General features: G+C 39.9%; 1 protein-coding gene across 1 annotated transcript; it reads right to left on the bottom strand.

Annotated features, from left to right (window-relative positions):
• Positions 1 to 5804: 5804 nt before the first annotated feature.
• LOC107599204 (insulin receptor substrate 1-B-like) lies at positions 5805 to 20208 on the bottom strand. Its single transcript, XM_016290730.1, has 3 exons — positions 19763 to 20208; positions 15014 to 18211; positions 5805 to 5851 (listed from the first exon to the last, which is right to left on the bottom strand). Exons 1-3 carry the CDS (start codon positions 20112 to 20114, stop codon positions 5844 to 5846), a joined length of 3558 nt encoding a protein of 1185 aa, XP_016146216.1. The 5' UTR covers positions 20115 to 20208; the 3' UTR covers positions 5805 to 5843.
• Between the last annotated feature and the right edge of the window lie 1235 nt (positions 20209 to 21443).

Below are 21443 nucleotides of genomic sequence, written 5' to 3'. Positions count from 1 at the left end.
AAAAGGCCATCCAGGAGCTACAGGGCGAGATTTTACAACTAGAACCACACTGTGGGGTCGTCACCCCCTTACTATTGTCTGTAGCTGTTGCTCGGTTAAATAGCCGTATTCGGTCACGTGGCATGTCAGCCCGTGAGATGCTGCTGCAGCGTGATCAGTTCTCTCTCGAACAGTTACCGGTGCTTGACCGGGAACTGATTGCGTTGCAGCATGCACAACGCCTGGCTAACCACCCCCACAGTGTTAAAGCTAAAGCTCCACTAAGTCGGGGTGCACCTAGCCTGGATATTTGCCCTGGCGACCTTGTGTATTTGTATAGCGACCGTAACAAGTCACGAGCTCGAAACAGATATCTTGTGCTTAGTTCAGACGGGACGTAGTGTAACGTCCGTAAATTTACGGGTTCCCAGTTGCGCCGTACTTCTTATAGGGTTCGCTTAACAGATTGTTATAAAGTTGACTCTTTCCCAAGTGTCACAGGTCATTGTGGTAACGATGAAGCATCTGAGAGTGAAGAGGAGTGCGACATGCCACTTGTTGCACCTCCAAGCGACCCTGACATCCCCCTGGCGATAGCGACACTGTTCTGGAGAGAAAATGGGTGGCGCCAGTATGTGAAGTGTGTCGTGGATCGTGACGTGACTCCTGACGTTGTTCGTGGCCACGGTGGCCTGGGCGGAGCTCGCGCTTGGGGCTTCTTGTTATTGTTGTGTTGGCCGTCGCCATTAAAGGCTTGACTAAACTATTCTCTCGTGTCAGCGATTCAATATACCTCACCTACACACTGGCGCTAGTAAATACTCTAGCAATCCTTTATTCTCATAGAACAGACAGTCCTGTAAGTGTCTAAAAGTCCAGTAAGTAGAACATTAAATGTATTCTTCCTGTCCACAAATTTACTGTTGTCTGGCACTAATGCGCTCAGAGTCATATGTGTGATGAAGCACCATGGTCATTGTCAGTTATCCAGTATAGTTTTGTATACATTCTAAATCATAAATATCTATTTGACATCTGATAGGAAACGTCCTATAGACGTATTGTAGATGAGCAAACACTCTAAAAATATATGTCTTGCAGATGTAACTGCAGACGTCTAATACACGTCTCCGTGATGTAGCCTATGTGTGCTATCAGGGATCACTGCCCTCCTATATTCCATTTATCACAGTTTTCGCTGGATAACAGGATGTATCTTCCTTTTAAGCTTTAGCAAAATCACTGATACCGTCAGGCACATTGATGGTATATTTTACTGTAGATAAAAGCATATGACAGATACAGATATTGTTTCAAATCTGTATGACTTTCTTTCTTTGTGGACCGCAACAGTAAATGTATGACAGAATGTTTACTACTGGGAAAAAAATGCCAAAAAGTGAACAGTGACTTCGCTGCTCAAAAACAGCAGCTTGTTGTTGATGTTTTACCCTATACTAACCACACGGTGTCCTCAGAGGCCTAACTTTGGCACACAGGCATATTGAATGTTTGTGAACGCTCCTGTCTTCCCTTGCGAGGGATGTGATGTTGTTTTTTCAAGGGGTAATGGCCGCCTCAGAATCTCGGAAATGGGGACCAGGCTGCACGTCGGCACACGCAAACACACGAGCGTTTACGTTCACGCTCATGTCTGTTACGATCATGCGGCTTGGCAGGTGGTTTATGCTTGAAAGTCATTTCAGAGGCGACCGTCTGTCTAGACTTCAGTCACACAAACATATGCAGGCGGGCGCACACACACCTTTGCAACATGGACAGCAAATTTATGTTAAAAAAGACACGGGACACTTATTTCAGTTCTCTCATACCTTTTTCATCTTTTTTTTCATAAATTGGAGTGACATTGTCGTAATCACAGGCAATAATCATTGAGGAACTTCTGAATTCAACAGACATTTCTACTATATCCATACCATACAGTCGCCCATTGCCCACCCAAGCCCATATTTCCCCTTATTCACAGAACTATACAGTAGCCCACAGCCTAATAACTCTCTTATTAAAACCCCTTTATACACAATTGTCATTGACTGTTTCATAGAATTAGATACAGAAGAACAGATCAAGTTTGTAACTTTACACAAACCCCTGATTGTGCATATCAGACCCTTTTCCCAACAATTGGAGGTACTTAAAGACAATAAAGGATTACTTTTCTTTTTTTGTATCTTTTTTCTGGTCTATATATAGATAGTCCATACCTACAGTATACATATGACCTTGACTGTATTTCTACATCACTTAATACCATGTTAATGTTTTCTGGAAAGAAAGTCTGGGGACACAATTTTATACACCAAACCAGACTCTATAAAATTGTCATTCTGAAGAAAGAAAAATCCCACTGCTAGAATGCAGAATCTCCAAACATAATTCCCACTGTTCTAGAATAAAAAGCATATTTTACAGCTGCCATGTATTAAATAAGAGCTAATACTGACAATAAGGCAATCAAAATATAGAAAAAGACACATGGAGTAAAACAGAATAGCCAAACGCGCTTTGACAGAAACAGACAAACACACACACACGCGCTCACACAAACAAACACGATTTAATGATTTCTTTGCTTTTGTAATGGTCTACCTATGAAGTGGATTAAAGGAACACTCCACTACTTTTGAAAATAGGTTCATTTTCCAACTCCCCTAGAGGTAAACAGTTGAGTTTTACTGTTTTCGAATCAATTCAGCCGATCTCCGGGTCTGGCGGTAGCACTTTTAGCTTAGCTTAGCATAGATCATTGAATCTGATTCGACCGTTAGCATCTCGCTCAAAAATGACCAAAGAGTTTCTATATTTTTTCCTATTTAAAACTCTTCTGTTGTTAAATCGTGTACTAAGACCGACGGAAAATGAAAAGTTGCGATTTTCTTGGCCGATATGGCTAGGAACTATACTCTCATTGCGGTGTAATAATCAAGGAACTTTGCTGCTGTACCATGAGTGCAGCATGCGCAATGATATTACGCAGCGCCTGAAAATAGTCCAAGCTAGGTAACTTCCAATAAGCCTATTTTCAGGCGCTGCGTAATATCAAAAATTGGGTCATTTTTGAGCGAGATGCTAATGGTCTAATCCGATTAAATGATCTATGCTAAGCTAAGCTAAAAGTGCTACCGCCTGACCCGGAGATCGGCTGAATGGATTCGAAAACGGTAAAACTCAACTGTTTAACTCTAGGGGAGTTGGAAAATTAGCCTATTTTCAAAAATAGTAGCGTGTTCCTTTAAAAAAGGCATGTCCTGCTCAGGATAAACACGGTTAAAACTCTTAAGGGGGCATTATTAAGCCCACCCCACATTATAATCACCACCTGTTGTTGTTCTGTTAGTTTTAATCAGATTATGAAGCATGTGAGCTTTTTGCTGGGAGGTGTGCATGTTATATGTAACCACTAACAATCACTGTATAAGTGATGTGGATGATGAGTATAAACTGTAAGCAAATGTCACCTCTATTAAACACTTAGAAACACTGCATTGAATGTCACTTGTTTTAACATATGAATGAACCTGTATACAATATGCATAACCTAAGGAGAGTTTTATTTTTACATGATAGAAAAGGCATTCATATAAGCACTATAAGGCTTCATGTTGATTCCTGGTAACTGAAGGCAGCTGTTGTACTATGTGAGATATGAATTTACACTGGCAAAATAGGTGATAGAAAATACGCAGATTGTGCAGGCAAAAGAGAAAAATATTGGTTACTAAAAATCTGGTGTTTCAGTTTATGAGATCACTCATTTTCCTCAACGCATGATCGATGGTAGTGTGTGAGTTAGGAATTTGGCACTAAAACAGGATCATTTCTACATATTGTTTTTGCAAGTTACATACACTACACAAAACAAACTCTAGATTAATTAGAAAATAGCAGAAGCCAACAAAATTAATCTTAAATGTCAAAACGTGTTTAATTTTTTTTTTAAATATATATATATATATATATATATATATTTAAAAAATCTATAAAAAATAACAACATGCTATGTTTCAGTAAAGACAGGCACAACTGTCCTGATGGCATAAAAAGACCCTGTTCTCTTGTAACTCTCATCTTTAAATTGCAATACTGAACAAAATAAGCGAAAGCAGATTCTCTACTACAGGACAAGTGAAGTGTGTGTCTGTGTAAAAAGTAAATTGCAGGTGTGTAAAAACCAGTCAGAGTATCGTCAACAGGTCAGACGGAGACATTTGATGAATATCCGCTGTCTGGCTGTGTTAAATTTATATAGCAGTTGAGTCTGTGATAACAGAGCTTCATTTGAGGGAGGCACAGTTTTAAATCTGAATGCGTGTGTGTCACCAAAATAACCTGGGGATGGGAAGTACTACATTAATACACCACCCTGGTTATACAACTAAGGACAATAGTCCATGACAATAGACAATAGACACACACACACACACACACAAATACACAATTTTCCGTTATATTGATTAGACACCTATCAGTCATCTGATATTGTGCTCCCAGCCATTTGATGCCATTATGCTCTACACATAACACAGCAATATAGTATATGCAATCAGTTTTGATCTTACTGTGTGTGTCCAGATCTTTTTTAGCGAACTGAGGCACAGCATGGCTGAGGCTTAGACGACTGATCACACACACACACACACACACACACACACACACACACACACACATACATACATACATATGCAAATACTCATGTAAGGCAATCTGATTACACAAACCATAGCAAATAAAGCTCTTCCATCCATCCAATAGCTTTTCTTCACTTCACTTATTTGTAACTTTCTGTCTTTCGGCTTTGTTCAGCATAGCGAACACAAAGGAATGGGAAAGCAAAAAAAAAAAAAAAGGCATTTTTTCTTTTACAGAGCACATTGAGACCTGTGTAAAAATGGCTACAATCAAAAATGAGGCACTTTTCTAAAAAAAGTTGTATTTATATATAGATAGATAGATATATTCTCAGTAATATTATGTCTGCTATATATTTTTGATCTATCATTATACTATTTAACATCTCTCTTACAATAATTTAAAGTATGTGGTAGAGGAAAAAAGGAATATAATTGGCTCCTGGTTGGCAGTCAGAGTCACAGGACGACTGGACGACTGAACACACACACACACACACACACACACACACACACACACACACACACACACACACACATACATACATATGCAAATACTCATGTAAGGCAATCTGATTACACAAACCATAGCAAATAAAGCTCTTCCATCCATCCAATAGCTTTTCTTCACTTCACTTATTTGTAACTTTCTGTCTTTCGGCTTTGTTCAGCATAGCGAACACAAAGGAATGGGAAAGCAAAAAAAAAAAAAAAGGCATTTTTTCTTTTACAGAGCACATTGAGACCTGTGTAAAAATGGCTACAATCAAAAATGAGGCACTTTTATAAAAAAAAAGTTGTATTTATATATAGATAGATAGATATATTCTCAGTAATATTATGTCTGCTATATATTTTTGATCTATCATTATACTATTTAACATCTCTCTTACAATAATTTAAAGTATGTGGTAGAGGAAAAAAGGAATATAATTGGCTCCTGGTTGGCAGTCAGAGTCACAGTGGCCCTTCATAAGCAGCTGAAGGACACGTCCATCTCAGTGATCTCTGGAGGAAATGACCGATAGTCTTTTGGCACAAATTTTATTTTGTTTGAACCAATAGCAACTAATGAGAGTAAATGTTTTAATGAGGTTTCCACTGCTGAGGGATGTGGGCAATCGCACCGTTTTTCAGGACACATCAGGTGCGCACACAGACAAACACAATCACGCAGGAAGGACAGGTGCTGACTGGTCCAAATGCAGGAGCACATTAACAATCTGTAAAAAGAAAAACAGACAGAGACACTTGGTTAATCATCTTAAAATTATTTAAAACAAAATTCAAAAGTACTTACTAGTTAAGGACCCATAATTACAATCAATGACCTTACATAAAATATACAGATGTCTATTGCAGATGATCAGTAAAATGAATGAATAAAAATATAGAATCATATACACAAACGTTCAAAAGTTCTAATAATAAAAAATTATTCATGAAATGTTTTTGAGGATCATGTGACATTGAAGACTAGAGTAAAGACTGGCTGCTGAAAAATTTCAGCCATTTTTAACATATTTTTGATTTACAAAATGCACCCTTGAGTATAAGAGATTTTAAAAACATTTTAAAAATCTCAAAATGCATTCTTTCCAATACATTTTAACTACCAAATTGGGCCAGAAAGCTTGTTGTGCTCATTTTTTCAGAAATTAATTTGTGCCATAAAAATTGGGTTTGTGTTTTGCTTACTTTTTTTATATCTGATTTCTGACTGTTTACAATCTCAAGGCAGCAAAATTATGTTTTCACAGTGCTGTCTTCAGATGTGAGGTCATTAGAGGACACTGGTGCCAGTCTACTGTATTCCATTACCTACGGTGGCAGTCTCATACTCGTAGTCTCAACGTTAAAACAAACAGCATACCAGATGATAACATAGCCACAGAGGCACCAAACCACTTTCAGTTTAGTCTAGAGACAGGAGACAGTGGGAAAAGATTCAGATACACATGCACACACACACACTTGAAAAATATCAAAAGGAGTAGTATTGACAGTAATGATAATAGCGTCACTAGAAACTGATAATCACTTAGATTTTTTCATTCTGTTTACTTGAGAGTCGCTCTTCTTTCTTTCTGTCTATATTTCTTCTACTCTCTGTATAAAAGCATCAATGAACAGGTCCCATGGGATTTCCACTTTTTTTTTTACCTGGAGTTCTCAATTTCTCATCTTTTTTTCTTCAGTGCACTTTCACTGTCAGACATGTTTAAGAAACATCAGAATACTCTATTTCTGTTCTTTTTACTGCCATTATTTATACGTGTGCATTTACACAAAAATTATATCATATTCCTGATGCCCACACACACAGTCGCACACATCTGTCTAAATACACAAAAAGGGCAGACGGGTTCACAGTCAAAGATGTAGTGCAGTATATGAATGGCCTACACTCCAGTGAGAGGCACCTCACACACAATCAGCACACTGCAAACGCAGCACACAGTGCCCACACTGCAAACACTGCATAAATGTCAACAATTCTGTGTTTTTCTGTCAATATGGGGTGCTGTGTGTACATTAATGAGGAAAAAAAATTAACTTAAATGATTTTAGCAAATGGCTGCAATATAACAAAGAGTGAAAAATTTAAGGGGGTCTGAATACTTTCCGTACCCACTGTAGATTTAGTTAAAAGTGGCTGTAGAATATCAGCTTGAGTGGTGCAGATGGATGAGTGTTTGCCCTTGGCTTTTTGATGCGATCAACCCGGTTTCGATTCCGCCTTTTGCCGAGTTTTTTTCCCCTCCCTTTTCAAATCTCGTATTAGCAATGGATTCTATTTACACTAAGTGAAAATAGCAGTATTTTTAGCAATATGCTATTTACACTAAGTGCAAATACCTAGTTACACTGTTAAAATAGCAGGATTTCTACTATCAAGTATACTACTTGTTGCAAATAGTGGCAATTATCTGCACTTCAGTATTGTAGTACATTATAAAACAGTATGCAATAATAACGTATTGAGTGTAAATTATAATTTAAATTATTAAATGGATGCCACCTTATTGGTACAATAAAGCCCTCCCTACACCTACCCTAACTCTACCCCATACTTTATTTTCAACTTTTTGATTATTTCCCTACATTTTATTGAAAATAAATGCCTTTATGATGTGATACGAGATTTGAAAAGGGAGGGGAAAAAAATTGGCAAAAGGTGGGATCGAACCCGGGTCGATCGCGTCAAAAAGCCAAGGGCAAACACTTATTCATCTGTGCCACTCAAGCTGATGTTCTATAGCTACTTTTAACTAAATCTAAATATACACTCCGTATTTTTAATTCCAGAGTAAAGGCAATTCATACAATACATTTAAACTGAGCTACTTTAGTACCATCTCCGAACTTTCTACCACGACTCTGCTGTTCTTCGGCTGGTTTTTCCCTGTATACGGTGATTGACAGATGTCTCGTCCAATCAGCGGTGAGTAATCCCAAAACAATGGCGCTGTCTCAAACTTACCTACCTTTTCCAGTTTGTCTGAATTGTCATTGTGTTTTCTGACTTGTTAATTTGTTTTCGGATTTGTCGTTGTGATTTCTGACTTGTTATTTTGTTTTCGAATTTGTCATTGTGTTTTCTGACTTGTTATAATGTTTTCTGAATTGTTGTTGTGTTTTCTGAATTGTTATTTTGTTTTTTAGACTTGCATTTGCGTTTGTAATTTGTTCTTTCATTTTCAGAATTGTGATTTGTTCTGCAATTCTCGGCCACCGTACATTCCTCCCTGTGAAAGTCAGTCAAAGCCATGGTCACACTAGACTTTGAGCATGTCAAATTACTACAGACACTGCAGCGGTCGTAATATAGCCTTGTGCTTGAGAATTCAGGGAAATGTTTATTTAATTATTATAATACCATTTCATGTTTTCATATTTTATTTTTCCATATTTTACAAAGTACCAGGTCTGTAACCAGGTCTGTAAAGTGACATAGTGACGTATACCTCGCACTAAAATGTGGATTAGTGGTAATAAGATATGGATTTTTCAAAGGCTGATTCTTTAAGTATTACCTCAATCCTTAATGTGTGGTTACTTACAAACATTTATCATTACTTATTGAAACTGGGTGAAGGTTTACGTAAAGATTCAGAGGAGCATGGTATAAATAAGCATATATGTGACCCTGGACCACAAAACACTCTATTTGTAGCAATACCCAACGATACATTGTATGGGTCAAAATGATCGATTTTTCTTTTATGCCAAAAATCATTAGCATATTAAGTAAAGATCATGTTCCATGAAGATATTTTGTAAATTTCCTATCATAAACATTTCAAAGCCTAATTTTTGATTAGTAATACGCATTGCTAAGAACTTTATTTGGACAACTTTAAAGGCGATTTTCTCAATATTTAGATTTTTTGCACCCTCAGATTCCAGATTTTCAAATAGTTGTATCTCAGCAAAATATTGTCCTATCCTAACAAACCATACATCAATGGAAAGCTTATTTATTCAGCTTTGAGATGACGCAGATGACTGAGTATAAATCTCAATTTTAAAAAAATGGACCACTATGACTGGTCTTGTGGTCCACGGTCACACACACACACACATATATATATATATATATATATATATATATATATATATATAAATTGCTTATATATAGCCTATATATAAAACTTGCTCCAAATGACAATGCTTCCAGTATACCTCCACCACCCCAATTCTAGCCCTAGGTATTAACAATTTCATTTTAGGTAATTCAAGAAATGTATATAAGCTATAAATGCTTTTCCTAAAATTAATCAAATTAATCAAATCTTAAAAGTTACTGAATCTAGTCGCTGTCCAATCAAATCGAATCATTATGAATTAACAGAAAATGCATTTTAACTGTCATTTTTTATTGTGAATGCATTTAACTGAAAACAAAACTGATTTGCTAAATCTCTTTCAAGCCAAACATTCACACCCCTAACATTTGATCATTTACAAAGGTTATGAATGTTGGCTGATATTTTATTCTGTAAGACGGACAAACATTTAAAACAGTCAAACAACAAATAATGTGAGTTCAACTAAGTTCAACATCCTGTAAATTATAGGAAGCAGTGCACCTATGAGAATATTCCACCACTAATATGCTACAGTACAGAGTGAATAGATCATTTCTGTACATACAAACATATGCGCACAGTGTGACTCCCCATACCTCATGAAAACTTGGAGGAGTGAAATCTCTCGAGTAAAAGAGAAATGGCTCCAGTTGACTATAGTAAACTACAATATTTAAATCTGGATCACAACATTGTCTCTCCATGCTGAAATGGTGGCTCCCTCCTCTTCTCTCTAACAGACCAATACCGTCATTGCCAAATAGAGAGAACAGGCATGAGACAAACTCAAAGAAAAAAAGGGGAGGACAGATGTGTGTGTGCATGTGCTAGTGGAGAGAGGCATGTAGAGAGTGGTTTCCATGTGTTTGGGTCTGTTTATGTACTTTAGGAGGTGTATGTAAGGAAAAGTTGTGATAGAGAATGTTGTATGGATCTGTGAAAGAGGCATTGCCAAGCAGAGTGTGACTTAAATTTGAAAGGTCAAAAGAGAGAGGGCAGGCCTTTTAGTGTATATGAGCCAGTTATATTAATTATCTTATATTAAAGGTATCTCGAATGGTGTTTATAGTGGGCCGCATTTAAGATGTCTGTATATATTCACTACCATTCAAAAGTTTGGGGTCAGTAAGATTTTTGGAAATGCATTAAACTGATCAAGGGTGACAATAAAGACATTTAATAGTATAATGTTACAAAAGATTTCTATTTGAATTAAACATTCTTTTGAACTTTCTATTCATAAAAGACCCCCCCCCCTCGCTTAAAAAAATCTGAATATTTAATCAACAGACACACACACACACACACACACACACACACACACAAATCACAAACAGCAGAATTGTTATGAACATTGGCAATAATAAGAAATGTTTCTTGGGCACCAAATCAGCATATCAGAATGTGACAATGAATGAAGTAATGGCTGCTGGAAATGCAGCTTTGCAGGAATATTCTGTATTACTGTTTTTACTGTATTTTTGAACCAATCAATGCAGCCTTGGTGAGCCTTCAAAAACATATTTCACCCTCATTATTGATTCATGTGATCAGTACAGAACAGGCTAAATAAAGTGAATAAAAGGATTCTGATCAAAATGACATCATTTTCTTCATCAGCAATGCTATTTTATCTCACAATAACTAGTAGTGGGCAGGGCACATCCCATGCTTCTTGGATGAGCCCCACATATTTGCTGTATATGTGTGTGAACTGGCCAGCTGCCACCTTCACCTTACTGTATGAAATGCCACAGACTCTCTAGAGCAATGAAATTAATCCAACAACACACACTCTCTCTCCCAAACTTACTATATCAGCAGTCTAAACACACACATACAACACTGTCTCTTTCTCATTCTCTAAACTAACAGTCTAACTATGTCTATACCCACTACTGCTCTGAGTGCATACACATGAGTGAGTGTTTGTGTGTGACAGTATGTGTGTGTGGATGGTTTGTTAACAGCAGACAGATCAATTGGCTCTGCTCTCGGTACACCCACTTGAGTTAACCATAATCTCCCTGCAGACAAGCACCTACCCACACACATATGCCCATATGCATACACTCTCACACACACACACCCATTCTGTCTCAGACGCACACACACACACACACACACATAGACATGCAGATGGTGTTTGCTTAACATAAATAGTATAAGAGTTCACTGTCAGTCTTTTACAGTCTCATCAGTTGAGTGTCTATATGAAATTTTAGGATTTCAAAGGTGAATTCACAAATTCATTGGCTCACTTTCCATCATGGAAGGCATGTGCAAAAAACATGTTCTAAATTACCCCTGGATTACTTAATTACTAAAATTAAGCAATATTTACTAGAATATTACTAGAATATTTACAGAATAAAAACAAAAGGAAATATTCATTGACAGGATCAGATGAACAAGAACTATGGGCAGACTAACAAGCGTTAACATTCATTTTTTTTTATCATTTATTAACAGTTAGACACGTGCAAAATCTTACTTTCCTGCACAATTTAGGGCCAAACTGGGTCTAACAAACCTGTCAGTAATTCTCAAATAATTCTGAAGACCTTGACTAGCTGGTTCAGGTGTTTGATAATGATGGCCACACATGGTGTGTAAATATAGACATTTTTCACATTTCCAGGGTTTTCAGTCATAGTTGGGTAAACTCCTAGTGGTGAATGAAAAATATAGTTAAACATTCCCATTCCCATTTGAAAAAAGAAAAGAAAAATCCACAATAGCGTTTGACTTTCAGTGTTCAAAAGAAACCATAGACTATTTTTTATTTAGGTAATATAACACCTTTGCTGACCACAACCCTAATGAGCATGTACCTATATATGTGTGTGTGATACTGTTAAAGACTTGGAGAGGACGGGTGCTAAAGCTTTGGCTGACAAGCAGAGGCTGAGAGAGAAAGACAGACAGGCAGGGGGGCGAAAACGAACAACACTCTCATTGCTATCACTAAGGAAACGAAACAGATGAGTCTTCCTTTGACCTATAGGACAAATCAAAAGTCCAAAATAAGCATCAAATATTTTCTCTTACACTACAAAAGCATGTTTTTGTTCATGTCATAGAAAGTTCTAGGCTTGAACTAAACAAGGCTCGAGTTGAAACTTCAAAAGGTCAAACATGTAAATTAAGAGTACAGTCAAAAACAACCGCAAAAGCCAAGAGCCTCAGAGTAAATCCACACTCACTGTGAATAGCAACTTTAACAGTGATGTTGTGATTCAGTACATACTTTAATCTTCTTGTTTTTATTATTTTCACATTTTTACACTGATCTTCTCAAAACCTTTCCTCAGACCCCCTAGCACTCCCTTGTTGCCCCCTGGGAGTCGCCGGACTCCAGTTTGAAAATCCCTGTGCAAGTGAAGGCTTGATGATGACAGAATTCTGAGCAAACATTCTATTGAAATGATGACAAGACATCTTGTGATCACTGCACTATTTGGATTGAGATGCAGAATAGGCCTTTGAATAAAATTACACTGTTTCTTTATTCAGTGGCTTCTGCTTCATCAGGTCCAATAAGGTTGCAGGATCAGATGTAGACTACAAAGAACTTCTAATGCAATTCAAAGCCCCCCCCCCCCACACAAAACGCAAAATCAGCACATGAAAGCAGCTTACGAAAGGAGATCAACGATTTGTGCATTTACAACAAATATGCATGCAGACAAAAACATACCGATCCTAAACTTCAGCCCTATGAGAGTTGTGTTACTGGGAAGAGTTACGCTGAGGACAAATTGGGTTTTTTTCTCCATTTTTTACCTGATGATATTTCTAGCTGGGTAATGTAATGAATCACCGCACATATACAAAACACACACATACATTGCCACGCATTAATGCTGGTGTGAGTAAATCCCCTCCTTCAGGTCCATTATAAAGGAATGTATTCTCCTCTGGACCACTGATGGGTCAGCTAGATTACAGCTCCTCTGACCTACAGAAACCTGCTTGTCTAGACAGCTTTGGGTCAGAGCAGATTCCCCTCTTCTTAGCACCACTGTGGTGATTGGGTTTGTATGAGGTAAAGCCTTCAGAGCGTCACTTTGAGTCACACAATACCTGCATTGATGCTCTGCCTCCTTGTCTGTCTCTGTTAATCTTTCTCTGTCTATCAAGTCTCAACATTACTGTCTTTCAGAGGCTGCATACTCTCTCCTAGTCCATTCTTTTGTTGTCTGTTGTCATCTATCTTTTAACCACTAAAAACCTTTCTTTGTCTTTCATACTATTCGTCTTATACAATTTACAATTTCCACCCCCGCACACTTTCCTCCCTGATGGTAAGTAGTTTAAGAAAGATGGTTTTCAGGATACTTATCAAGCCTAGCACTGAACTAAATTGCAAATTCAAGGATACACCTTGACATTTCTTTCTTTTTTAAAGTTTTGGACAAGACTAAATATTTTTTTTACCTGCATATCTGAGGTCTGAGTTATGGAAGATGGGACGCTTACTCAAATTAGTGTTGCATGCTAGGTCATCACACACAATAAAAACCTTCACATGGACAAGCACCATTCAATTTTTCTACATAAAATGTTAAAAATGTAAAATTGCAGAGTGCAATTTATGTGCCACTTGTAGCACCAAACAAAATAGTAAATAAAATGTCTGTTTACAAAAAACTTCCTCCATCTGCTATTGTTTGGAAAAATAGGTAATCCGCCTTCAAAACCATGCTACTTACGATAGCAGATGATAGTAGAAAGCATTTAATGTCATGACATACAGCAGCTTAATTAAGACATTTTGGGTGAACATTCAATTTTATGCAGACCAGAGATCAGGTGGAGTATTGAGAACCACTGGATTACACTGACCTGAAGCATGTGACAAGAGCAGAAGAAGCTACTCACTGAGAAGTCATATTAAGACAGCTATATGCACCAGCTATGTGGTCAATGGCATGTCACTGAGCGTAAAGTGAATTACATATGAAAATCATATCCACCTTAGTGCCAATTTATAACTGAAACATTTAATAAAGGATTGAAATTTCAGTAGTACATTCTAGCTGTCTATATGTTACAGAGATAGAGAGAGATAGAAGGTCAAGATGAAAGACTTAACGGAAAGAAAGGAGAGAGAGAAAGAGAAAAGAGGAGAGAGATGAGTAGAAGCAGAACCACATACAGGAACATTTTCAGCAAGACTGAAGTTAAATAGCCATAATTATCTACAATCACAGTGAGTTAAATATATATGCGGATACAGGGCTGCTCAGAGGTATCCCTTATAAACACTTAGACAAGCCACAAATATGCTATATATTCTCTATCCACACAAATCGCAGGCACAAATATGCATATGTCTGGACTCACACTGCCCTTACCATGCGCTCATGACCTGTAGCAAAGACACACTCACAACCAACAACCTAAATGATCTGTGGTTAATAATTCAATGCAGAAGCTGTCAGATTTTTCTTACACTCCACCTCCCCTTCCCTAATGAAACCAGACAGAGAGCGGTCCAAATACAGAACTAGGCCTCTTACAATATTTACTATTGTTCTATAACAAAAGAAAGAGAGGAGTGAGGCCCCAAAATAACCCTTGAAAAGCCCATTACCATCACTGTGAGCCTCAGCGGGAAATATTTTGAAATTGCCAACACAAATAATGAATAATGAATAAAAAACTACTGCATCTATTTCTTGATTGAATGTTAGAATAGTATGTTGATCTGGGACATTGTTACTTTATAGCCTTTATAATTCTTCCTTAAGGAGATAAGGAATTAAAAAAATTTTTTTTAGCTTTTACCTTTGCTGTCCTTCCTGTTGGTCTGATGAACTCTCAATTCATCTGATTTGATGAAATCAATGCTGGCATATGTGTTGATGCTGGAGCTGGTGTTTCCTCCTGCTCCACCCAATCCCCCAGTCAACCCTCCTACTACAGGAGAGAAAAATGAATGAGAGCCAGAGGGTCCATCCACACTGGTTTGATTCTCCTTACTGACCAAGTCCAAATCAATGTAGTTCAGGCCTTGCTCTAGTGTTAAGGAAGATGCCTGAACAGCAGGAAGATTTGCTACTCCAGGGCTGGCACACTGTGGAGAGGGTGGCTGATTAGTAGACCAAAGGTTGCTCTCTAATCCTTGCTGTCGTGGTGGACCAACATGTGGAGTTTCAGAAAAAGGAGAAGGGGAGGCAGAGGGGGAGAGGGGGTGAGTTGGGGGTGTGATAAATGTCTCTGAGCGATGCCGCCGCCTTGCTGTTGATTCAGCCCTGACTAGACGGACACCCTGATCCACGTTTGAAAAAGCCTTGGGTGAGGGGAAATTTATGTTATGCTCCTGCTCCATGGAGGATGGCAGAGGGGTTTGGCCAGCTTTTGGGGACTTGGATATTGTATCCACACCCAATCCAAATTTCATCTCTGTATAGTCTGTAAAAGGAGCAGCAGCCACATCCGTAGATGTCATGCCTGTCATGCTGCTCTTCCTGAGTCCCATTTCCAATTCTTGTTCTACTGGAGGAGCTCTGTTGATCTCCTCTCTGACCATTGGGGCAGGTTTAAAAGAAGAGAGGGTAGTGAGAGAAGAAGGTGAGCTACCTATGTCCATGTTTACATATTCAGATGATAAAGAGATTGAGGTGGAGAGGGGTGCTGAGAAGCTCCGAGGAAGGTTGGCAGATCCACCTTGGCTGTGACATGGCTGTGGTCGGTGAAAGGCTCTTTGATGTCCTTGTGCCATAGAGTTCCCTGGCTCAGCTGTAGTCATCCCCTTGTTATGTCCTCCTCGCTCACCCTGATATACAATGCTCACATACTCTCCTGGGCTCTGGGATGCAGTTGGGAGCAAAGTCTCTCTGACTCTCGGCAGCGTATTGGCTTTGGACACATCCACAAAAAAACGGGATGACTTGTCCTTCCTTGACGGTAAATTACCCTGTTTCTGAACACCTGGCCCACATCTCTGCTGGTGATGGTGTTGGGATGAAACTTTGAGGTGAGCCCCCCCTACCCTGTGTCCTGCACTCAACCTAGTTGCTCTTCCCACTCCACTAACAGACAGAGACAACGACCTGTCCTCAAGGCTTTCACTGCTAGCTGAACTAGAGGAAAAAGAGGATGAGGACAGAGATAGTTGTCCACCACCACCTGAGCCCACAGGTGTGTCCCCTCCACAATGGTAACCACTATGCCCAGCTTTTACTCCAGCTTCACCTCTACCCATACAAACCCTGTCCAGATCATCCTCAAAACGGGTTGAGAGGGTGGTGTGTTTGTATGAACGTGGCAGCGAAAAATAAGAATGAACCATCTTTGGCTGCAGTGGTTGCTGCTCTGGGTGTGATGGAGGAGTACTACAAGCTGACCTGGCACTTATAGGTGACATGTTCATGTAATCGCTGCCTATCCGACTCTCCATGCTACCCCTACTGCCCCAAATGCATCCACTTAGGCCGTGTAAGTCTGGTGAACAGCTGCTGTTAGGAGACATCATCATGTAGCCCTCATTGATGGGTTGGCGGATGTGCTGAGGGGGTGAGACACTACTGTTGGGGGTCATGGCCATGTATTCATCTCCACCCTTTGGCACTACATCTGAACCAGAAACTGATAGCGACAATGAAGCAGGAGGAGCCGTAACGCCTGGTAGCATAGACATGTATCCACTATCAATTGAGGAGTCTTCAGGCCCCCCTTTAGTACTGACTCCTTTATCTGCTGAGTTTTCCTGCACCAGTGATGTTGTAGCTGAACCCCCTGAGCCTCGGCGAGATGTGAAAGACTCTCTACTTGCACTGCGTGACATCACTGCATAGTCTTCTTCATCCTCTTCTTCCTCCTCCCTGCGGCGTGGGACCAAACGCTCTTGGGTAGAGATAGGGGGAAGGGAAGCACGCTTGCTGAGCAGCCTGCGCTCAGCCTCACACTCGCGACTAGATGAACGACGAAGAACCCTGCGTCCATGAACACGTTTGTGAGACCCTTCTCGGTGACCCATCAGGATATAACTGGCTCCACCTTCAACAAGGGCAGCAGGGAGTCCTGTGGCTAGCAGGGAGTGCTCTCCGGGGCTGGAGCCGTACTCGTCTGATGAACCATAATCACTGGGTGATCCTGACATCGACACTCTCTGAGGAATTCGAGCATAAGTACAGATGGGCACTGTTCCAAAGGCAGCTCCACCCAACCCACATTCTGACCCATGACCAGAGCTGGATGAAAGGCTGGGGGCTGGGGAAGGTGCAGGGTTAGGGGTGTATCGTGCCAGGCTGAGGGTGATCTTTGCTGGAGTGGGTGCTCGTGTAGGTTTAGGCCTCAGGGTTGGGGTAGTTGAGCAGGATGAACCATTGAGACTTGGACTTGTGCTCAGAGCCGTTGCTCTGCCCCCTCCATCATCTGCGCGAGCCCCAATGCTGGCTGTCCGTGACCTAGAGAATCCATGCCGTGGAGTTGGAGACGTGTTGCTGTTGGAGACTCCAGGGGTTTCCGTTCTAGCACGTCTGGACAAGCCAACCTGTGAAGGTGGCAGATTTGGGTGGTGTCGTCTAGAAGGTACACTGATAGGGTTAGATGCAGTTCCTCCTCCACAGTTCACACCAACAGTCTGGGATTTGCTTCTTTGACGGAACTCTTCGCTCAGAGCCTTCATAGCCTCAAGAAGGGTCTCATGCATGTTCTGCGCCACCACTGAATCCTCTACTTGCATCCAGAATTCTCCAGGACCTGTCATGGCAGAACGACCCACTTCAATGAAAAAGAAGTTCTCTGAGTGGCCACAGCGTCGCACATTCATCAACTGGAGGACCACAGCTGCAACATCGGAGTTGAGCTTGACAAAGTTGACTGTTTTATCTGTCAAGCAAAGTCGGTAGATTCCAACTAGATTCCTGGCCTGGCCCAAACCTTTAGGCCAGACTTTAACTTGCCAGACCTCCTTAAAGGCAGGGCCAGGGGAAGGCAGTCCACAGTCTCCTCCACTGCCACACTCATCAGGAGTCTTACCTATAAATATATAAATTAAAAAAAAGAAAAACACAGTAAAAAAAGAAACAAATATGCATATATTTAAAGCAATTGTAATGTAAAGTGTGTTTTGCACTATGTTGATTGTATCTATCTATCTACTTATAGATATAATTTAAACATTACATTTCTAATTTCAAATAAGAATTGTCACAAAAATGTATATTTTTCCATACAGAACACTATTAGATGAAGGAAGCTTTGTTATTAAACAACGCTAAAATGAAGAAAATGACAGTCACTTTTGCTGGTCACATCCTAAAACTTTGGGTTGAATTTCATAAGTGGAAAAAAAAACAAATACAATGTTATACATATTTTACATATGTGCCTTTTCTAACCCAATGTCATCTTCTTAATAGAACTGCCATGAAAACATTATATTTAATTAAATATACATACATATTTCAAATACTTCATTACCACATAATTTTATCCTCACATTTTGTGCAGTTCAAAAGGACAAACGTTTATTTCTTACATATGTGACAGCATTCAGTTAAAAACAAAAAAAACAAGAAAGGCTTGTGCCATCCAAACCAATCAGAACAGGTCAGGACTAATTTTGAATGATTAGACTATAATATACTAACTGGTTGTAACTGATTTGTTTGCATACTGTTCGATTTTATTAGTTTATCTGACCAATGTTGCACTTGCATATTTTGTAGCGTGCTTGTAAAAAAACGAGAAAATCTCTGTGCAGTAGCTTGTTTGTATCAAGCTACTGCACAGAGTACAACTGCTCAACCCAACCCTTTACTGACGCTAATCAAACCGATGAAGGTTTATAGAATCACTTGCTCTGCAACTAATGTCTCCATATCATCACGCTGATGGCCTGCTGTTCAACTTATACAGTCTATGTGTTCAACCCGGTGATCGGTTCATTCAGCGGCGGGGTGGGGGATCATATTCTACCAAAACACGAGGGATGGGGCAGGAGGAGACCCGTATTCCAATAAACACGCACGGCTCCCGCGGCTACCCTCCCCGGCAGAATCGCTATGACATAAATGTAGGTTACACGCACAACATGCCCAAATGTGTAGAAAAACAAAAACAGTCGTGAGTGCTGCAGCAGCGTCCGCTGCACAATGCGCCACTCTTGCACTACGCAGTACAGTGGTTCTGTCTAGTGCTGACAGCATTTAAATATTAAACATTCTGCATTTCGATTTTCTATAAGCAGTCTAATTAAAATCAAATTACGAATTCGTCAATGTATGAATGTATTGAATGGCTCTACAAAGCATGCACCATAATTTAGCAATTTGGCCATTTAAATACCGCGTGCGTCCAGATTTCCAGGTGTGGTGGCTACATTAAACAGATGGGTGGGGTAGAACGTGCATTTGAATCCGAACAGCTTTGCAAATATAGATCCACTGAAGCCAAGGGGGCTCCCATTATCAACACGCAAGTTGATGGGCAGGTTAAGCAACTACAACCACCAAGGTCCATGCTGCAGCCTATATGTGAATGACAGATCTTTCGACTCACGGGTGCAATAATAATTTTCTGGCTCACATTTACATTGTAGATCCAGCATAGCCTGGTACCATTCGTTTTGGACCTCTTCGGTGTCCGCGGCTATGGCAAAACTCTCCCCGCGGGTATACAGCACTATCATGTGCTTGTTCTTTGAATCAGCCCGTTTGTTGATGTTGAAGCAAGAGTCCAGGTTCACTGCTTTCTTTGGGACCGGTGATTTGCTTCGAAATTTTTTTTCGTTTTCATAATATTCGAGTCTGGCCGGGCCCTGCTCCGAGGCAGCCCGGAGAACGAAAAAGCGCCGGTGCATAGATTTCTGCTTGCGGAGATAACCGCTTTTCCGCACGTCCTCGTAGCTCTGCTGCTCCATTGCCGCCTGGTTCTCCATTGCTGGGCGAGTTGCTTGTTTTTTATCCACCAATGTCTGCCTAAAATCTGTGGTATGTTTTACATTCGTTCATGATAGCAGCAGTTCTCTTCTCTCTCTCATCATGCAATCACGCTCCCTCGAGGAGAGCCCAAAAAAGCGCTTGAGTTGGTTTTCCTCCTGCTCCAGCTTGTATGGTTGTGTGCACCCAGGCTCCACTGACAGGCGTGCACATGCGGCATGCGACGTCTGCACTAGCATGCAGTTCTGCTGTGTATCATTGCAAGCGTACCAGAATTGTTTACTGTACAGGTCTAGCCGGCACACTCGGATGCCCCCCTCTGCCTGTACGTCTATGAGTCTGGTAAACCCGTTAATGCCAGTTCATGTACACGGTGTACACCGAGCAGAACGGAGACTATAGGCTTCATTGATTTCAGTGATGCCTGGAGATGGATTCGTTGACGAGACAGTTCGGCATCCTCTGGGTTAATTAACACATTTCGCGTGCCAGATTTTCTATTGCACTTATTCTTTTAATTGCCAGTTTGTGAATTTGGATATGGCAATTCGGAGGAAATTATGTCGGATTTTTTTTTCAAGGAAAATCTACACATGATTCTGTTTTTTCACGTAGTAGTAAATTTTTTGTCTGCACTAGCATGCAGTTCTGCTGTGTATCATTGCAAGCGTACCAGAATTGTTTACTGTACAGGTCTAGCCGGCACACTCGGATGCCCCCCTCTGCCTGTACGTCTATGAGTCTGGTAAACCCGTTAATGCCAGTTCATGTACACGGTGTACACCGAGCAGAACGGAGACTATAGGCTTCATTGATTTCAGTGATGCCTGGAGATGGATTCGTTGACGAGACAGTTCGGCATCCTCTGGGTTAATTAACACATTTCGCGTGCCAGATTTTCTATTGCACTTATTCTTTTAATTGCCAGTTTGTGAATTTGGATATGGCAATTCGGAGGAAATTATGTCGGATTTTTTTTTTCAAGGAAAATCTACACATGATTCTGTTTTTTCACGTAGTAGTAAATTTTTAAAATTATTACAGTTTTTCTCGATTGCTAACACACAATTCATGAAACAGTTCACATTTGTCTCACAACTATAAACGCAATATCAAAACTACACACCAACTTATGCAAACTTCAAACTTCCAGGTAAAAATCTAATACTTTAGTCAAAAACATGTTCTCTTTTGTCAGACTCAAACTTTGCCCTCAGATGACACACAAACCTGCCAAATACACACACTACTTCACTGCCTAGAGAACACTAGTGAGATCAATTCAAAACACTGTTACAAAAACCTCCTTTTGGGAAATAGGAATCCTT

The sequence above is a fragment of the Sinocyclocheilus grahami genome, unplaced genomic scaffold (assembly GCF_001515645.1).
Source record: "Sinocyclocheilus grahami isolate Dianchi unplaced genomic scaffold, SAMN03320097.WGS_v1.1 scaffold262.1, whole genome shotgun sequence".
Classification (NCBI taxonomy): Eukaryota; Metazoa; Chordata; class Actinopteri; order Cypriniformes; family Cyprinidae; genus Sinocyclocheilus; species Sinocyclocheilus grahami.
The sequence above is the reverse complement of the archived record's forward strand: the minus strand, read 5'-3'. Positions and strand labels throughout refer to the sequence as shown.

What these genes read in the sequence shown, in the direction of transcription:
- LOC107599204 (XM_016290730.1), bottom strand. Translation starts at nt 20,114, where the DNA reads ATGGAGAACCAGGCGGCAATGGAGCAGCAGAGCTACGAGGACGTGCGG. An exon ending in GCTGGATCTACAATGTAAAT is followed by an intron (nt 18,212 to 19,762) that starts GTGAGCCAGAAA and finishes ATATATTTATAG; the next exon opens with GTAAGACTCCTGATGAGTGT.